General features: G+C 44.0%; 1 protein-coding gene across 5 annotated transcripts; it reads right to left on the minus strand.

Annotated features, from left to right (window-relative positions):
* Positions 1–688: 688 nt before the first annotated feature.
* Positions 689–16,696, minus strand: DHX40 (DEAH-box helicase 40). Of its 5 annotated transcripts, none has more exons than XM_063341620.1 (17): positions 16,622–16,696; positions 15,074–15,219; positions 14,574–14,693; positions 13,187–13,417; positions 12,916–12,982; positions 12,191–12,322; positions 10,653–10,752; positions 10,124–10,210; positions 9,450–9,632; positions 8,787–8,867; positions 7,939–8,096; positions 5,670–5,784; positions 5,274–5,382; positions 4,855–4,949; positions 4,268–4,337; positions 3,657–3,885; positions 689–1,795 (listed from the first exon to the last, which is right to left on the minus strand). In XM_063341620.1, exons 2-17 carry the CDS (start codon positions 15,134–15,136, stop codon positions 1,656–1,658), a joined length of 1,980 nt encoding a protein of 659 aa, XP_063197690.1. In that variant the 5' UTR covers positions 15,137–15,219; positions 16,622–16,696; the 3' UTR covers positions 689–1,655. The 5 variants fall into 5 exon arrangements, with proteins under 5 accessions (XP_063197690.1, XP_063197689.1, XP_063197688.1 ...); XM_063341619.1 differs by lacking the exon at positions 16,622–16,696 and adding an exon at positions 15,920–16,173; XM_063341618.1 differs by lacking the exon at positions 16,622–16,696 and adding an exon at positions 15,477–15,838 and having other exon boundaries at positions 689–1,792.
* Positions 16,697–18,677: the final 1,981 nt, after the last annotated feature.

Consider the following 18,677-nt stretch of genomic DNA (forward strand, 5'->3'; position numbering starts at 1 on the left):
ACATTCCCTTAGGAACTAAAAAGGCGTTAGTCTCGCTGTCATTTCTGTGCTCTGTACACGCAGAAAAGGGGCAGGTGGCAGCAATTCTCCTGCAGTCGGGAACTCTGAGACCGAGCATCGCTACTACTATTGCCATTGACAAACGCAGTGTTGCTCGAGTTAAGCCTCTTACAGCCCAGCGAGGTGGCACTCGGCCCTGCAGGGCAGCCACTCCCCCTCCCAGAGACAGGAATCACACCTTCTTCCCCAGGTTTGGCAAGAACGCCGACCAGACTCAGCTTTTTCATTTTAATTGGTACAATCACAGAAAGAGGGACAATGGTCAGATCTACTACCTTCTTCATGAAGAGTAATATTATCATATTCCCCGTAAGAGAATCCCAAGGCTTTTGAAAACCTACAGTCAAGCAAGAGCCTGTGCAGTTCAGAGGTGGAATGCTTAACGTTTCACGCCAAGTGCTAAGGCTTACTTACAACTTGACTTCAACGGAGTTAACTAGTTACCTGAAAAGCAACGGAAGGTGACACACAGCTGCACAAAACGGGGGCACGAAAGATGACAGGAGGTTCTTCCACTTCTTTGGAAATTGTCTGATACAAAATGTTACTTACTGAAAGTGAAAAAAACAGCAAAGACGACAAGCTCCCCACTGGAGCACTAGGACATTTTAGGATTATTAAGGTGAGATAAGGGGATTATCTCTTTATTGAGAAGGAAAAAAATTTATGATGACAAAGCAGCACAGCTCTTTGCTTTTTCTATACTTGAGGAAAAAAGCTAGTATTTCCATCCGTATTCTTGCTGCATATTTGAAACAGTCATTCTTCAGACCAAAATCCATACATTTTAAAAATAACAGCCACCAAACTCAGAAAAACAGCCCCCTAGGCAGCAGGCCTGCTGACGGACTGCAGGATGTAACCTCACTGAGCACTGGATTGACTGCTGGGTTGGTTTGGTTTTTTTTTTTTGCCAAATGGAAAACTCACAGTGCTAAGTCATCCCTGACAAAAATTATGCATTGTTAGCAAGAATGCGAAAACATTTACAAAATACTTTGCATACAAAGACATCTTCACACAGAACCGTCACTGTACATGGTACAGCACAATACACAGTAGGAACAACACTGTCTGCAACACAGAATGCAGGTGGCAAACGTCCTTTTGAATTTCGATCCTGATGGTTCCATCAGTAAAAGAGCGCTTCCTACGCAATTTCCTGAGTAGCGTATGAGCATGAAGATTGTATAACCACAATCGTACAGAGTAAAATGGATAAAAAGTGATAGCTCCACTCCTTTAAAAAAACCCCAACCTTTAAGAAAGCTTTATTAATAATGGTTAACGAGACCACTGAGATCTTCCTAAGTTGACTAAATGCCACAGAATTGGCATCACAGTAAGTGTCATGTCTTCACATTTGAGGCCACTAAATTGTTGCCAGTGACATGTAGTAGCAACGTTTGGCTCGGTGGATTTTCCTTGCTGGATGCAGCAAAGGCAGATTGCATTTGTATGCCTTGACTCTCAGACTTACCACAAAGCAGAAGTTTTCCTTCGTTCCAGTTAGTCATTTTGCGTTATGCAAACACACCCAGAACAACTGCACCAAACTGCCTTCCCTCATAGTGGGAGTAGAGCAGACACAAGTATTACCCCATTTCTTTCAATGCTCCACTTAAACCCTGTGCTCTTTGCTGCTTTCTCTCAAGATAGCGAGCTCGGGCATCCAGTATTGATTTATCATCATTCCTTTTCTCCATCTTCTTTGCAGAGTTGTCTGCGACTCCTTCTGGGGGGAGAGAAGAGAGAGAAATATACTCTTCTGCGTAAAAAAACCCAAAACAACCAAACACAGTGTTATAATTCCTCCTATTTGTAAAAATACCAAAAAAGCCTCAACAGAATCTCAAAGTCCCAGTCAGTCATTTGAATGACTTCCAGAGAGGACAGACTGTACCATAGCAGGGAGAGAAAAAAAAAATTAAAAAAAAAAAATAATGTCTTAATTCTCATGTTAATATTTGCAGCTGGGCTCATCTCGTCCCCAAATATGTATTTTGCTTTTTATTGTAGCAGAAACTGTGCGTCTTGTAATCTATGCAACCATTTCTTCTCTAAGTTACACTTCTCAAACTCAGGCTGGAGAGGGACAGCACTGGGAGCAGGAAAAACAAAAAGCTTAGAATAAACAATCTTTATAAATTTACACAGGTAGGAGGAAGGAGGAGGATAACATACAGATAAAAGGAGTGGGAAAAGTCAGATACCATTAGAAATGCATATTTTCCCACTGAGCTGAGACCTTGGGAGTGTTTCTCCCAGAAGGAGAGACAAGCAGGAGTATTTTCAGTTTAAAATAAAATGTAAAATAATAATAATTAAAAAAAATAATTCAAGGACTCTGAGAGCCTAAGTATTGTGTGAATAAAGCAGCTACTGCAGCCTGTTCCTAGGGCTCTGGGGCTGGGCACCAGATTCTTTGATATGAGGAAGGAGCTTTAATCAGCATTCACTCTTGGAATATTTGTAATTATTCTGTCTAGGAGTCAAATAGAAATTCAGCTCATGCTGCAGTCTTTCCTTCCATCAGGCACTAATTAAGCCTTTGTCAGCTATTCAGCCACCTATTTTTATGAAGCTCTCAGAAATACAGTATCTGTAAGGTCAGTATTAATCTCAAATTAATTTACAATTGCCTAGTGAAGTCAAAAACTTAAGGGGGACAAAGAGAATAAGCCTCAGCTCCTTGGACTTCAGCCAAATAAATGAGGCTCCTCTGCATTATCCAATAACGCAAATATCCTCTCCAGCAAATTTATAACCAAATCCAATTTGCTTTTATCATTTGAAATGGTTGTTTTATACAATGATGCAGGACAGAAAGAGATGTTGGTCTGAGCACAAGAGTCTACATTTTTTCGATTAAGAAAACTGAAGAGAATCTATATTGCCACTGCCTGTACTGTATATTAAATTAATGTTCTGGAAGGGTCAGCTCAGGAGTAAAGGGGCCCTTTGAATCCTTGGCTGCTTTATGAAACCTGCTGACAGAAGAATTCAAAGAATGTCAAGCAGCCAGATCAGTCAGCAGGCACCAGTTTTAATTAAAACTGACAATTTATTTAAATACATGGCATTGAATTCATTGTCAGAATGAGACATTCACCAAAATGTGATACTTTTTCCTCTGTGATTTTTTGTTTGCTTTTAGTTTTTGTTGTTTTTGTTTTGTTTTTTTTTTTTTCTTTTTCTTATAGCCCTTAGGACTTCTCTCTTTCAGGACAGTATTATTTTGGGTATCTATGGCTAGATACCCTTTGCAAACTTAAATAACGATCAGACTCAAAACACTTTTATTCAACCCTGTGTTAAAGTTCTGCTCCTGACAGCTATAGTGAACCTAAAGAAGAGGGGAGTGTTGCAAGAACCAGTAGACAAACAGCAGCACGCGCACTGCTGAGGCAGGAAAGTGAGGATTGCAGAGCTGTAGTAAGACAAGAAAACAACTACAGCTACACATCAAATACGTTAAGCACACCCAGATTCACACCTACTAGTCCAGAACGCATTCAGTGACATAATATACACACACATCCACAACAACCAAGAAAAATACATGTGCCATAGACATGGACTAGTGATGTGCTTACCATACTGCCTTTTAAGCTCCTCCTTATGTTTCCATCTGGTTATTTCCTCTTCAGTTACTTCTTCCCGTGCCACACTGCTCAGCTCGTAGGCATCAATTTGATGCAATCTGGGCAGCAAGTCTTTGACCCATTCATAGCGAACAGGACACACTGTCCGGACATAGATTTTGGATGTCACTGTAACATCATGGAATATGATCCACTCGAGGCGAGTCTCCTGGTTATACAGCTGAAAAATTAAAATATTATTTCAAAACTCTTATAAAAAAAAATTATTTCTAGAGCACCCTCCATTGGTGGATGCAAGAATGAGATCAAGTTGACATTACCCTAAATTTGAATGAGGCATAATGACTTGCTTAGAGCTGCCCAGGAAATCCAAAGAGCCAGAGAGAAAGCTCAGTCTACATCACGCTCGTTTCATACGCCAAACATTTACCAAATTTGAAGAAGTGAGGCTCTTCCCCACTCTCAAAATGAACACTGTAACAGTGCTTCTCCTGGCCGTAAGTTAGCACAAATCAAACAGAAGAGGAAGAGTTTACAGGGATCTGCCTTTTATTCCTTTTATAGATCCTTTGCTACTTTACTAAGAGAATTTAGTAACTTACTGTAGATGAAGGATGGATATAGACTATGCTGCCGTGTCCGTCCATTGTGCAGAACGTCCTGGCTGCAGATCTGAAAGGTTTGTGAAAAATATGTATAATGAAACATACTTTGCTGTGATTAGACAGCAACACTAAGCAGAACAGCAGCAGCATAGAAGAAAATACTCAAATATATAAGCAGGGGAAGATCCTTCCAGAATTAAACTGTAATAAAAATACATCTGCCTAATTTACCACAGTAACACTGCAGATATAACAGCGCAATAATAAACTGTGTTTGCGATTGGACATTTCCAAGCCCTTTAGTTTAATATCTGGAACTACTCACCAGCTTGCGGCTCATTACACAGATAAAAAAACTACTATTCCAAGGACGTAAGGAACTTCCCCAGGAAAGTAATAAGAGTCAAAAGTAGAGAACCCACCAGGCGTCCAGCCCTGTGCAGAAACACCACCTTCAGCTGCAATTGCTACTTTGCTACTTTTAACACTACGCAGCCTTACTATTCTGCTCCAATATGCACCTACACCTTTAAAGAATACGCATAATATTTTTTCCATTCAATTCTCCAAACTTTATTACTTACCTCCTGGCTACGTTGATAAAGTATCCTGCACATAGACATCTTCTCAGTATTTCAGTTCTGGAGCCTTCAAAGGTCTCTTTAGGGAAGTCCGACAGCTACACAAAGAAAAAACAGTATAAATCAGGATCTTTCCTAAAGAAAAAGTAGCTATACCCCCTCCATCCCATGGACTTTAAACTCTGGGTTTCTCACTGTACAGAAACTATGAGGAAAGAAGAAAAACCCTCCCCTTCTTGCTTGTGACCACCATCACACCTGTTGGTTAACACAAGCTACAGCAAGGATGCCTTATAAACATGTAAGTGGATTAGTTTGTACTGGAGAAAGGCAGCAGCCACCTGGCAAAGGCTCCGCAGTCCAGTACACGTCTTAAATACAAACTTACATAACTCGATCATATATAAAAATTATATTTTTACCTGTTTCAGTTTAGTGATTATTTCCCGAAGCTGTTTTTCCACACTAAAAGCAGATTTTAAAGCTCTCCAATGGATCCAGTGCTTCTGGCACCAAGCTGAAGGAGACTTGCTGAGAACAGAAATACTTGTATTATAAAGAAGCCCTTTGTAAGCTGGAGGCAGAAAGTTGCCTCTACTTTTTGTTATAGTGTACAAAGAAGGCAACCTACACAGCCAGATACTTTGTTAGTTTAAATAATAGGTGTCTTGATAGAAATGTCAGATCATAATAACAAGGAATAAATCTGCAATTAGGTATGAGTACATACATGTGCACACACAATATATTTAAAAAACGTCAGCATCTGGGAGTCGTGAGCAATGCAAAACCACTTACTGTAGGGAATCGTTTTATACCTTGCTTTGCACTGCTCAAAAATATTTAAGAGGGTTGCAAAGTCATTGCATCCTCCCACTTGTGAGGAAAGTTCCTGGTGTTGAAGTTCTGCCTCCTTTTGCTTCTGAGGATCACCTGAGGAAGTAAGTTATAACTCACTTCAACAAAGTCATTTTTATTTATCACTCCTACTTAATTTTCTATTAGTATCTCTCTAAAGTGTGTTTGACAGTCTCGGCTCTTTATTCATATTATTTTTAGATTTGTCTCTCCTCCACAGCTGCACTTACAGTTCTTCCCCCTTTCACTACTGCTGAATGAGAACACGTAGATGCTATTAAATCTGTGATTAATCTCATCAGTCAGCACTAGAGATGAGGCTTCTAGTCTCTTAGAAAGAACGGTTCTATGTAGTGCGCTCTCACAATCAATTCAGATGTCAACGTGGGAAGATAAAGGAACAGCGACCTTAAACAAACAGCTCACAGGGATCAAGCGAAAGTTTTGCTCTGGGGAAAAAACCAAGACTGTTGAAACCACCCCACCATAGCACCATCAAATCTATTTAACTCAGCTTTTGTCCTAGTACTCAAGTGCCATAGTAATGGAGGTCTTAAAAAAATAAGGGTCTAGAAAAAAATGTGATCTGTGAGTTTAGTGGGAATTTGCCTTCACTAAATGCTAGGAATGTACTAGGCAAAAGCAACATTTCCCCAGTGTTATTTCAAGTTTTAAATACCCAAATAATTTCTTCCTCAGCACAACCTATTGCCCTTCGTAGGGAGCGATACGGCTGCAAAGGCCAATGCACTGTATTGCTGCTGTGCTGCAAACGATGCCAGAAGTTTGTGGGCATTACAAGTAACACCGACGAAGTCAGGAGGCCTCTTCGTACACATATTGCCCATGAGCAAGTGCCTTCACAACGGGAGTCTCTGTGTTTGTGTCCTAATGTACGGGGTTGCTGGAGAGTAATGAACATGTGTGCATTAGCTAGTGGAACAGATAACACAGGCACGTTGCCAGATGGAAGACGGGAAAGCAAAAGCACAGTTGTGGGAATGGGATAGACCAGAGCAGAATCCAGGCTATCAGTACTGTCGGCCATGTCCTTAGCTGTTGCACTAACGGGCACGGTTAATAGACTACAGAGATAACTGGACAGGAGCCAAGGAGTGACTAGGAAGGACAAAGGTCTCCCACAAAGACCTACACATAAAGACTGTACATCGAGCAGCTGGGGGGGATGGGTCAGGGGCAGACTCGGGGGGGGAAAGGAGATAGGAAGGAGGACATGGGAAACTGAGTTTAGCACTAGCGAGCGGTGCTTGGAACCACAGCAAAATTACACCTTCCATTTACAAAAACACTGGAAATGGAGGCAGTGATAAATTGAGCTTCTCACAGAAACTTAAAAGGTCTATTTCGTTAAACAGAGTTATTGAACAGAAAAGCCAATCCAGGGGTGACTCCGTTCCTTAAAAACAAATTAATCAGTCCCTGCTGTTGTCTGTACTTCGAACAACAGCAAAACGTCTGCTGTGGTGCATTTTGGTTTTCTGGTGGTTTGGTTTTGTGTGGGGTCTTTTGTTGTTTTGGGTTTGGGTTTTTTTTCTTTTTTTTTCTTTTCCCTCCTGTAACAGTTTTCTCTCTAATGACTTCTCAGCAGTCCATTCGCTTACCCATATGTTGCTTTACAGCTCACAGCCTTGGGACAAACGCAAGCAATTCCATGCTATTTTGAAGTCTTTGAAACAGCTGTTTTCCAATTCCTAGCATGCGATGTGCCCTGACTCCGAGACCTCAGAAAGCTGTAAAAGCATATGGGCAAAGTGCCATTGTATGTTTGGCCTAATCCTAACATTCCTCCCTACCAATCTCCTACGGTGTACTCTGGGAGACAAGGCATTGCACTTGAGGAATCTTCCTCACACTGCAACATAAGGGTTATTGAAAGCTTTAGTTTAAGGTAAACACTTGTCTCCCACCAGTGTTGGGCCCAACTAAGGAGACCAGCTTCCTCCCCAGCGGGGCAAGTAATGGCTTGTGCTACCATTATTCAAAATACAGAATCACTTCTCACTTCATAACCTTGAGATACAACCGTGAGATACTGCGGCCTCACAAATTATCAGTGTAGAAAATTACTGAGACCAAAAACTACAGGGAAGCTGTAGAGAAGGTCTCCGGGTGAAGCAGAGTGTGCTGCCTAAGCATTGCCTGAGATGTCCCTGTCCAAGCAGAATTCCCCACCCGCCCAAGGCTGCTTTGGGATAAGAGGCTTCCTACCTGGACGAATGAAGACATTTTCCACAGACAACATGGCTGCTATGGGAAGCAGCAGATCTTCACAGTCAAGAGAAGCAGCTTTTATGACAGCACAGGACAGGTTGGGAGGGAGGGGAAATTGCACCAGGAATTCACCCAGTCTTGTCACGTGGCCTCTCCTTATCCCAAGAAAAAGATCCAAAGACCAGATTCAACAAAACTATGCTTAAATGTAAATTGAAACACACACACACAATGTCGACGACCACACACTGACAAAGAGCATGAAAGAAGCATCTCCCTCTGGACTGTTGTAACACTGCAGTCTCCGTGTGCCCAGACAGGTGCTGGAGACATGCAGCAAGCGTCACTAGCAGAAGAACATTTCACCTTTCTCCAGTTTGCTTATGCCTGCTTTATGGCAGGCAAAGCCAGCTTTTTAAGTGTATCAGATGCTTAAGATATTTTTTTTTTGTGTAAGAAGAATTCCTGGAAGTTTAGGATAAGATCTGACTTCCTGTCTTGAGTTCTTGGATGGGCCTCACAGCTGGTGCCCAAGCACCTTCGTCACAACAGTCTGGGATCTGCTATCTGGAACTACAGCAGAGAGCTGGGGTAATTTGTCTGAGGTCACTCAGGAACTCCAGAACAATGTGGAGAATTAATCTGTATGTCTCAAGTCCTAAGCCATGCTCTGACCCTAATTTTAGAGGGAGTGTATTAAAACCCAGCAGATAACTTCCTGGTCTAATGAGGAAACATATTCTACTGCTGGGGGAAGTCCTTCAGTCCACACAAACAGCTCACTAACACCAGTTAAACCATTAGATTTTAAATTCTTGTAGGGACTACACCCCTTTATTTTTTACCTGTCGATAGCATTGCACTGGTACAGTTCCTTGAGAGCTTCTAAAATATGCCTTTCTTCAGGACGGTCCAAATAGGGAAATCTATAGTAAAAAATGAAGTAAAAAATTCTCACTGTTCAGGCTCAGTATAACTTCGTTAGTCTTCATATTTACTAAAATACTTTTGTAACCTTCCAAATACAGGTTTCTGACCAGAGTGCACATAAGCATCTTCAGTGTAAGGGTGTGTTACTACATATACAGCCTCATGCTGAAGAATTACCATGACAGATCCCGGTGTGCCACAGGCAAAGACAAACTGTGTTTTCTGCACATGTACGATCTGAAAACTGAGACGACTCCACAGAGGTATAACCCTTTTGGGATATAAACATCAGTATTTTAAAGTATTTAAAGTATTAAAAAATATCACTATTAACTATTTAATTTGGAGATAAGGAGTTAGTTTTGGCAGAACCTCAAACTGAACTTGAGCTCAAGATCCAATCTGGCATTAGAGACTGAGGAGAACAGCAGAAAAGCTGACAAGCTGATTGTATCGGAGTGCCACAATTGGCCAGGGACCTAAATCCTGCCTCCTGCCACCAGGCTGCTGGTGCCTGTGCTGCATCGCTGCTGAGACTGAGGAAGAAAATGATAATCCCCCTCCTCCATGGAGGTTACCTTATGACATCATGCACGGAAAGGCACTTCAAGGTCAGGATCACAGATGTCAGACTGGTTCTCTTGATCTCCGGGACTGTGTGATCGGGCATGCATTGCTCCCAGAATTCTTTGCTGTATAGCCGATAGCTTTTTCCGGACGATGTCCTGCCAGCTCGGCCAGCTCGTTGCCTCGCTTCACTCCTGCCAAAACAGAAAGGCAGGGAAAAAAAGATAATCCAAACTCTCAAGCCCTTCTGTTATTATCCAAAGAAGCACACTGTAATTATGACAAATAACAGCAATTTCTATGCTTGTAGATGGAGGAGATATTATACTGTGCAGCAACTGAGAAATCCAGCCATACAAGAACAGAATGAAGAAGCGTTTCTGTGCAAGGGAAGACTTTTTTTTAAACTTCTCTGAATCAGGCTGTTGTATTCAGCAAACACAAGATGACACGTGAGCCACTGTTCAGACTACAGACAATGCATTGTCAATTCCTTCTTAATGCCTGTATAGGAAATTATATGTCCTGAACCACTTTCTATTTAGCAGCAAACAAAATGGCTTTAAACAAAGCTTCCCAACCCCACCCTTTTTTTTTTTTTTTTTTTAAATAAAGATCAACCAATATACTGTATTGTCAGAGCAACTCCCAGAAACACCAAACAAATGACCTTTTTAAAACTTACTTCGAAATGGGAACCACCTCCAGTATGTCCAAGCCAACTCGGGGGTTATGATTCAACTGCTTCACAAACCCACTATCTACTACGTACCTGAAAAAGATTCATACTCTGTCAGAGAAGAAAACAGCAGAGGTCTCAGTAGACAGACAGGTAGCTGCCACACACATATGATCAGAGCAAGAACACGTTTACCCTACAATTGCTGCGAACGGGTACTTGTGCTTTGCTGGTCACCTGCAGCCCCTGGTTCAGTCTACGGGATGTTACTGATAACATCTCTCAGCACCCAAGGAGATTATGTTGATTTAATGGAGCTGAGATTTGATTACAAATTAGGGCCCAGCAATATTAGTCATCTGTAAAACTATACAATGGTATCAAAGGGGTTTTTATTCACTACCAAAAAAAGGCAACTGGTAATTACTGGGCAGGTATAGCAGTAGAAGGAAGCTGGATGTGTTTTTCCAAATCTAGAAGAACTTTCTAAATTATTCCCTCTGTTACAGTTTTTATGAAAGATAGGAAACGATACCTGACTCCTTCAATCGTCAGAGACGTTGCAGCAATGTTTGTGGATACCACACATTTTCTAATGCCCCTGGGAGCTGGCAAGAATATGCTTTTCTGTTGATCTAAAATGACAGGTAGTCAGACAAACAATCTGTTACATTACAATGCTCTGATCTCAAACCGCGTCTCTAGCACTGTGCAAACTTACTGACACGCTTAGTGAAAGTAATTTGAATGACATTAGAAAGTGAATCACATAGCAGTCTAAAATATAGATTCGGTACTATTTTAACATACGACAGAAATCAGAGAATATCTTCTTTATCGCTTGCATATTCAAGAAGATTTTGAGATCAAGAAAGGTCAACTCTGCTGGATGTTTCCTAACCCACAGCTAGGAAAAAAAAAACCCCAAGATGTCTGGTCTTAGTAGAATCTTCATGAAGGATTTGAAGGGTTTTAACAATCAGAGCAAGTGAAGGCAACTATGAAAAGATTCAGTTAAACCCCCCATGCTTCCAGCAAATCTTCTTTTAACATGTAACAAAGCAGCACACGCAGTTTCCATTCATTCGCTTGGCTTTCCAAGGAACAAAAAAAGGGACATGGAAATTCAACTCTTCCCAGAAATTTTCCCTTTTAAGTTATTATACTTGAAAAATATCAAGATCTCTTCAAGGAAAATTCTCTCTGGTGTATTTAAAAATATTCAAATACAATGGTCTCCAAGAAACTGCCACAAAAGAAAAAAAAACCAAACAAAAAACATCACTCTCACTCAGGAATCTAACACCTATCACAGAGCATGGAAGAAGCTACACCTTTCTTTTCATTTTGCTCTTTCAAGATGGTAAAAATTTTGCCCCCTCTCTGCAGATCATTACCAGATTTTCCCTCTCAGCAGCGCTTCCAGATGGAAATTGCTGTTTGTCCTGCTCTTCTGAACACTTACTCAGCCTCTTGGCGTTGTACATACCACACCCACACATTTAAACATCACACTTGAGTTCATCTGAAAATACAGTGTCTGTGTTCAGTAAAGGTCAAAGGGCCTTTGTTTTTCACTCTTTGAAACTAGCTGCAGTATTGCTGCCAAATGAAACAGACTGACTCATTCTGATAACCTGTACTTTTCTATATTGTGTAACACTGAACTACTTCTATCTACCCTTACAGGTCTACTCTTATCACCAAAAACCTACTGGCAATATCTTTTCCATATGAAATAAAACGTGAGGGCCTAAAGAAGACATCTCAGCTTTCAGTTAGACAATATTCCCTTCCTAAGCTGGAGACCTGGGTGCCATGTGAAGCCACTTCCAGTGGATATGAATTTTAACAGGAGCTTTCTGTGCACATACAGAAAAGGCTGAAGTTTGATTAGTTTATGAACACCACAAAAAACCCAACAGAATAGTGCTATGGTATTGTAACAAATGGGTTAATGAATGCCATTTTTTCCAATCACAATAGAAATATTTAATTAGGACACCGTTTATAACAACTCTTGCAGTTAACATCTATGTGAATTAAGTTTGATATAACATTATATGCTCTTACCTGTTGACATTGACCCATACAATGGTAAGATAAGCAGGCCTTCAACAGACCGATCATGTACTTCATACCGGTAATCAATAGATTCTGCTTTCTTGAAAAGTAAGTCACAAGCTCTTTCTATCTCCATTTGACCTAAAAAACATACAAGTGCATTTAAGCAACCTATGTAGCTACAACTCTGCCTTCCTAGTTTGTAACATCTTTAAACAAGATCGTTTTGCCAATATTACAGTGTCATCAACACCATTACAAGAAGGAAGTAATATTTATGAGAATTAGTTTAGAAGGTGACATCCTGTCTTTCCACTGTGCCTCTCACCAAGGCTTTTCCTTAAAAGATAACTGCATAGAAGTGTGGTATGTTACTTTGAGTGTCTGGCCCATACATTGATGTAGATTTTTGCAGTTCAAGAAATTTCCCCTTCCTGAATTAACAACAGAATAAAACAGACAGACAATACAAAGAGTAAATTGGGCACAAGAAGAAAAGAGCACATACAAAATTTTAAGTTAATATTTTTCTTATCTGATCTCATAAAAGGGATATACCTAAACATGCTCTGAAAACTACCACTTCACAGGACTGTGTGTGTCAACCTGAAACTTTCCCTTCTCTACTTACTGCTCTGGGACAAACTGGACAGTCATCGGACGGCCATACTGTTTCGCTGGCAATGCCATGCTTCACCTGGAATACCATTAGTTGTTGAAACAAAAATTCTCACCTGTCAGGAAAACCAAGATGTCGCCTTCTGGTTCATTTAAGTGGATATCCAACGTCACTTTTACAGCCTGAAACAAACAACAAACAAGCCAATAACAGCTGGAATCCCATTTCCTCTTTCTAAACTCATGGTACAAACTAATTCTTCCCTATATCCTGCAGAGATGCTGAAACCACAGCAATACAGCAACTAATTCTTGCCGTCTTTCACAGATGATAATCACACCAAGAACAGAGAACGCAATGCAGGAACAGAGTAAAACAGGTCGGACCTCTGTAACATACGCAGAGCTGCCTACATCCCTCGGGCTGAGCAGGTTGCAGAATATCTCCTTGACAGGATAACTTCTTCCTGGAATATGCAGCACTGAACAGTGTCCAAAGAACTCCGAGAGCTTGTCTACCTCCAGGGTGGCTGACATCACCACCACTTTCATGGCTGTCTTCCTGTCCGGTGGTTTCTTCTGTAGAAATAGCTTCTTCAGCAAACCAAATAAAATATCCTAACAAACAGAAGCAACTTATATTAGTACTCCAGTTTTCTTAGAAGTGCCTGACGAACTTGGAAGGGACTGATTTTATCCCATGAATTTAGTGAAGACCGAAAATCACACCTTCAGGGCCTAAGCACTCAGAAGAATACATACACTTACCCTGGTCATCTTGTAAGCGCACCAATTGGTTTCTAGAATTTAATTAAATTTTTATTAACTCTTCTCACAGCTTGTAAACTGAATCAGTGTAACTTAAAATCCTTTGGTTTTAGTTTTTATACTCTCATGGTCAAGTCATTTGCAAGCAGTTACCTCAGACCCATTTTAAAAAGTCATCACCTTTGTCCAGTGTAGGTTACCTGACTGAGTGCGCACCCTCCTTTCTTATACCACTTATTGTTATGACTTCAGCAAGTTTAATGTACTCTGCATTGCTCTGGATTAAAAATTTGCTCCTTTTAGTTAGACACAGGTGACAGAGCAGTAGCTTCTTACTTCCTAGCTCAATTACTTGCAATACGCCGAGATGCTTGAGGGCAGACTGGGATTCAGAAAGCATGTTCCCTTTTCCCCAGCTGGACTGGTAGGTTGTTTGACACACAACACAATCTCTTGAGGACTGAGTGACTTCAGTCTCACTTTGTTTGACACAGAAGGGTCAGAGTGACATTTGATAGCCTTTGGTACTTAGGTCAGTTTAGAGACTTCCATGATCCCAAAAGCTGTAATCTCTCAGCACAGTCACATCCACACCCTAAGAAACATTGGGCCTTAGAGTGAGAAAGATGTTTCAGGGTTTTGCTAGTTTGTGTGTGTTCTTTTTTAAATTAGGATTCTAGAAAGTTTGTGTTCACTGTGCCAGCTTCAAACCCCCAGAAATTTTGTGAAAGTATTCAACAGCCAGACAAGTTTTAACTGCTTTCAAACACAACAACAGCTACAACAATTCCAACAGGATTACAGGCTGCGTTTTATTTTCAGATTATGCAGCACGTAATAAACGAAGCAGCAATTCTATGGTCTTAGGACAGCAAAAGGATAAAGTGCATCCATGGAGAGTCAGACAAAATTCTCATGGATTGTGCAGAAGTGAAAGAAATGTATAAGCAGACCTCAATAAAGGAGAAATAGCGATCCAAAAGGATAGATATAAGGCAACACTCACAGTGCTAAGGCTCCGCTCGTGGGCTTCATCCAAAATGATGATACTGTACTTGCTGAGAAGGGGGTCTACCAATATTTGCCTCAATAAGCAGCCATCGGTCATATACTTGATGACAGTATCCTGAAAGGTTTAATTAGACATTCGTCTGTTAGGCTGGATTTTTACTTCAAAGTAAACACTTCTACATAGATCACGTATTTGTCCAGAACCCACACTGAGACTGCATCACAGGTGCTGATGCACCGCATCAGAGGTGCTTGGCTATGTTTTGCTTGTAAGGTGATCAAAAAATTGATCAAATGAGTTACATGATACACAGAACTGCAGCTTCACCACTGCTGGGACAGATGGGATCTCCAGGCTCTGAGACTTTCTGCAGGCAAAGCCCCAGGGCCGCACCACTCCACGGAGAGGCCCACAGCCAAAATGCCGAGCCACAGCCCACTGACACCACCACACTCCGCCATGACAGCACCTGCGGGGACAGCCCTGAGCCCTACCTCGCTGGTGCAGTCATCGAAGCGGACCTGGTACCCGACGAGGCTCCCCAGGGAACAGCCCATCTCCTCGGCCACTCGCTGGGCCACCGAGATGGTGGCAACGCGCCGGGGCTGGGTGACACCGATGGCCCCCTGCTTGGCGAGGCCTATGGGAGAGACGGGGAGAAGGGGGACACCGAGTTGTGCTGCTCAGTCAGCGTGTACACACTTAGTACCTTCATAATACACGTACCGTCATAGCTTGTTAGGTTAAAAGATTTAATCGGGCCACCTCCGCCCACCTCAGGCCCAGTGCAGCCCGCAGCCGCGGGGACCGGAGGATTATCCACATTTAGCTGTGCTGTTTCCCACATGCCGGGGCCGCGGGCGGCTCTGAGGGATCTCCCCGCTCCCCGGCCGTTACCTGCCTCGAAGAGGTACTTGGGCAGCTGCGTGCTCTTGCCGCTGCCCGTCTCGCCGGTGACGATGAGGAAGGGCCGCTCGCTCACGGCCTCCACCAGGGCGCGGCGGTGCCGGCGGATGGGCAGGGCGGCGCCCGCCATGGCAGCGACGGCAGCGGGCCCGGCGACGGCCTGTCAGCGACACGCGCCCCGCTCACGTGACCCCGCGCGGAAGCGGCGCGATGGTGACGTCCGCTGTTTACGCACGCGAGCGGCAGGCGCGAGCCACTACGCACCGCCTCCTCCGCAAGCCACGCCTCCTCATTAGCATACACTGTCCTTAAGCCACGCCTCATCCTTAAGCCACGCCTCTTAACACACGTGTCTTAAGCCATGGCTCCTCCTTAGGTCACGCCTCCTAATGAACACACATGTTCTTAAGCCACGCCTCCTAATTAACACATACCGCCCTTAAGCCACGCCTCCTCCTTGGGTCACGCCTCTTAATTAACACACATCTTTCTTAAGCCACGGCTCCTCCCGAAACCACGTCTCTTAATTAGGGCACATCGGCCTTAAGCCACGCCTCATCATAAAGCCACGCCTCCTCATTAAGACACGTCCTTAAGCCACGCCTCATCCTTAAACTACGCCTCCTAATTAGCACACACCGTCCTTAAGCCACGCCTCCCAATTAGCACACCCCGCTCTTAAGTGACGTCCCAAACCACGCCTCCTCATTTAGCCACGCCCTCCCCGCCCGGCGTCGTCTTTAAGCCACGCCCCCATGGCCCCGCCCCTCCCATAGCCCCGCCCCCCTCCTCAGCTTCCGCCCCTCAGCACACTCTCCCCCCCCCGGTTGCCCAAACCCGTTATTTTTTCCCCCAAATCCGCTGCGGTCCTTCACAGCGCCGCTTGCTCCTTCCCGAGGGACGCTGCCAGCACAGGGAAAGCCCGCGGCGCCCCTCCCTGTGCCACCCTCGGGGCTCCCTCCGGCCGGCCCGGCCCCTCGGCGGCCCCGGGCCTGGCCCGGTTAAATCGCGGCCTACGATCCCGCCGCCCGCGGGTGACGGGACCAGCGGTTCTCCCTCAGCACGTAAAGCAGCCCCTCGCCGCCGGAGGGACAGGATGTGGGGAAACAAGCTCCGTAAAACCCGTTGTGATTTACCGGAGGGCGCTGGGAGCTGCCGCCGGGCCTGGCCGAAGGCCGCAGTCCCCTCGGCAGCGGCCGTGAGCTCGGGAGCGACCCGCAGGTGGCGAGCGATGCACGCTCGGCGCGGAGCCCGGCTGCGGGCCCGGCCTGGGCCTCACGCTGCAGCCGCATCCCCTCCTGCTGAAGCAAGGGCTGTGCCGTGCCCGCACGCCGTGGCGTCTGCTCCCCGTGCGTGTTCCTGTTCACGGAATCGCGGGATGGACCTCTGGAGATCACCCCGTCCAGCCCCCTGCCGGAGCAGGGTCACCCAGAGCAGGCTGCACAGGAACGCGACCAGGCGGGGTTGGAATGTCTCCAGAGACGGAGACTCCCCCACCTCTCTGGGCAGCCTGTGCCAGGGCTCTGCCACCCTCAACGGAAAGAAGTTCCTCCTCACGTTGAGATGGAACTTCCTATGGTCAAGTTTGTGCCCGTTACCCCTTGTCTTGTCCCTGGGCACCACTGAAAAGAGCCTGGCCCCATCCTCCTGACACCCACCCTTGAAGTATTTATAAGCGTTGATGAGATCCCCCCTCAGTTATCTTTTTTCCAGACTAAAAAGACCCAAATCCCTCAGCCTTTCTTCCTAAGAGAGGTGTTCCAGTCCCCTCAGCATCTGGGTAGCCCTTTGCTGCACCCTCTCCAGCAGTTCCCTGTCCTTCTTGAACTGGGGAGCCCAGAACTGGACACAGTACTCCAGGTGTAGCCCCACCAGGGCAGAGTAGAGGGGGAGGATGACCTCCCTCCACCTGTTTGTTTCACCCTCCATCAGTGACAAGAACGGCCTGGTAAATTTGCTGTCACCCCAGGGCCGAATTGAGGCCAGCTGCGGACTCCCATTACCACCGATTGCCTTGACTTCTGCCTCTGACACAAGATGGGGAATATTCACCCACCGGCTCGGGCACTGTGGCGAGGGCTGATCCATGAGCGCCTGCACCGCAGTCTGGAGCCTGGAAAATGTCACATCAGTCCCCAACGTTGCCAACTTCAGCTCTGACTAACCTCTAAATATTTGTTTAGTCTGTCTACAAACTGGCACTGTAAAATCATGGCAGATAAGCTGCTTTTCTGTCCTTCCTTACGAATGCAGCCAGAGAGAAGACAACATTGCAGTAACTGTTTCACTACAGTACCACAACTATGAGAGGTGGGTTTAATGTGGAGAGATTTTTGCAGCAATCTGATAAAAAAAAAAAAAAGAAAAAAAGAAAGACAAATCCCTCCTCCAAAGGACACACAAACTCTCCATCAACTACTGACAAATCTTTTGCATGTTGGTCTTTTCCACAAAGTGCAGATTCCTACTTTGAATAACACTAAGGTGTATAAATCTTCCATTTCTGAGGCTCTCTGGCAGTAATTGCCTAAAATAATTTAAATGCTCCTCTACAAGCATGAAAAGCGTGTCAGTCTAGCAGTAAGATTGCTATAACCAATCTGTAGCTCTGTTCACTTAGGCACGTAACGGAACCTGCCAATACGCTGTATGTTGTTACATCCCTTTATGAATGTGTGTCATATTTATTGCCTCGCGATGTCCTAACGCCGTGTTGCCCCTAGTAACTCACCCAGTTAATGCTGATCATATACGCTGCTTTGTTATTTCTTAGTGGAAACTTCAAACACATCCTCGTTACACTTTTTGGTATACGTTTGCTAATAATTATTTAGTGGTCTTTGTAGATACAAATGTATGCATGAATGCATGCACGCTTGCACATTCTGCTTGATTTTATTTAAATCGCATACTGCTTTTGGCAGACATAGGGGTAGGTAAGGGTTTTCAATTTTCTTTTTTTGTCCTCCAAGCCCGGGAATAGCAGATTTGGTTTTAATCAGCCTCTTTGCAGTCTTGAACTTTGTCCTCCTGGAATACAGTGCCATTCATTTAAGGATTTCCCTCTGTCTAATAAACATTAATGAATCACACTACAGTTCCCTTGTGATCTTATCTCAGTTTCACAGATGGGGAAAACAGAGACAAATTAAGGGGTCTGCACACACCACAAATCAAAGGCAGAGCTGGGGG

The sequence above is a fragment of the Chroicocephalus ridibundus genome, chromosome 7 (assembly GCF_963924245.1).
Source record: "Chroicocephalus ridibundus chromosome 7, bChrRid1.1, whole genome shotgun sequence".
Taxonomy (NCBI): Eukaryota; Metazoa; Chordata; class Aves; order Charadriiformes; family Laridae; genus Chroicocephalus; species Chroicocephalus ridibundus.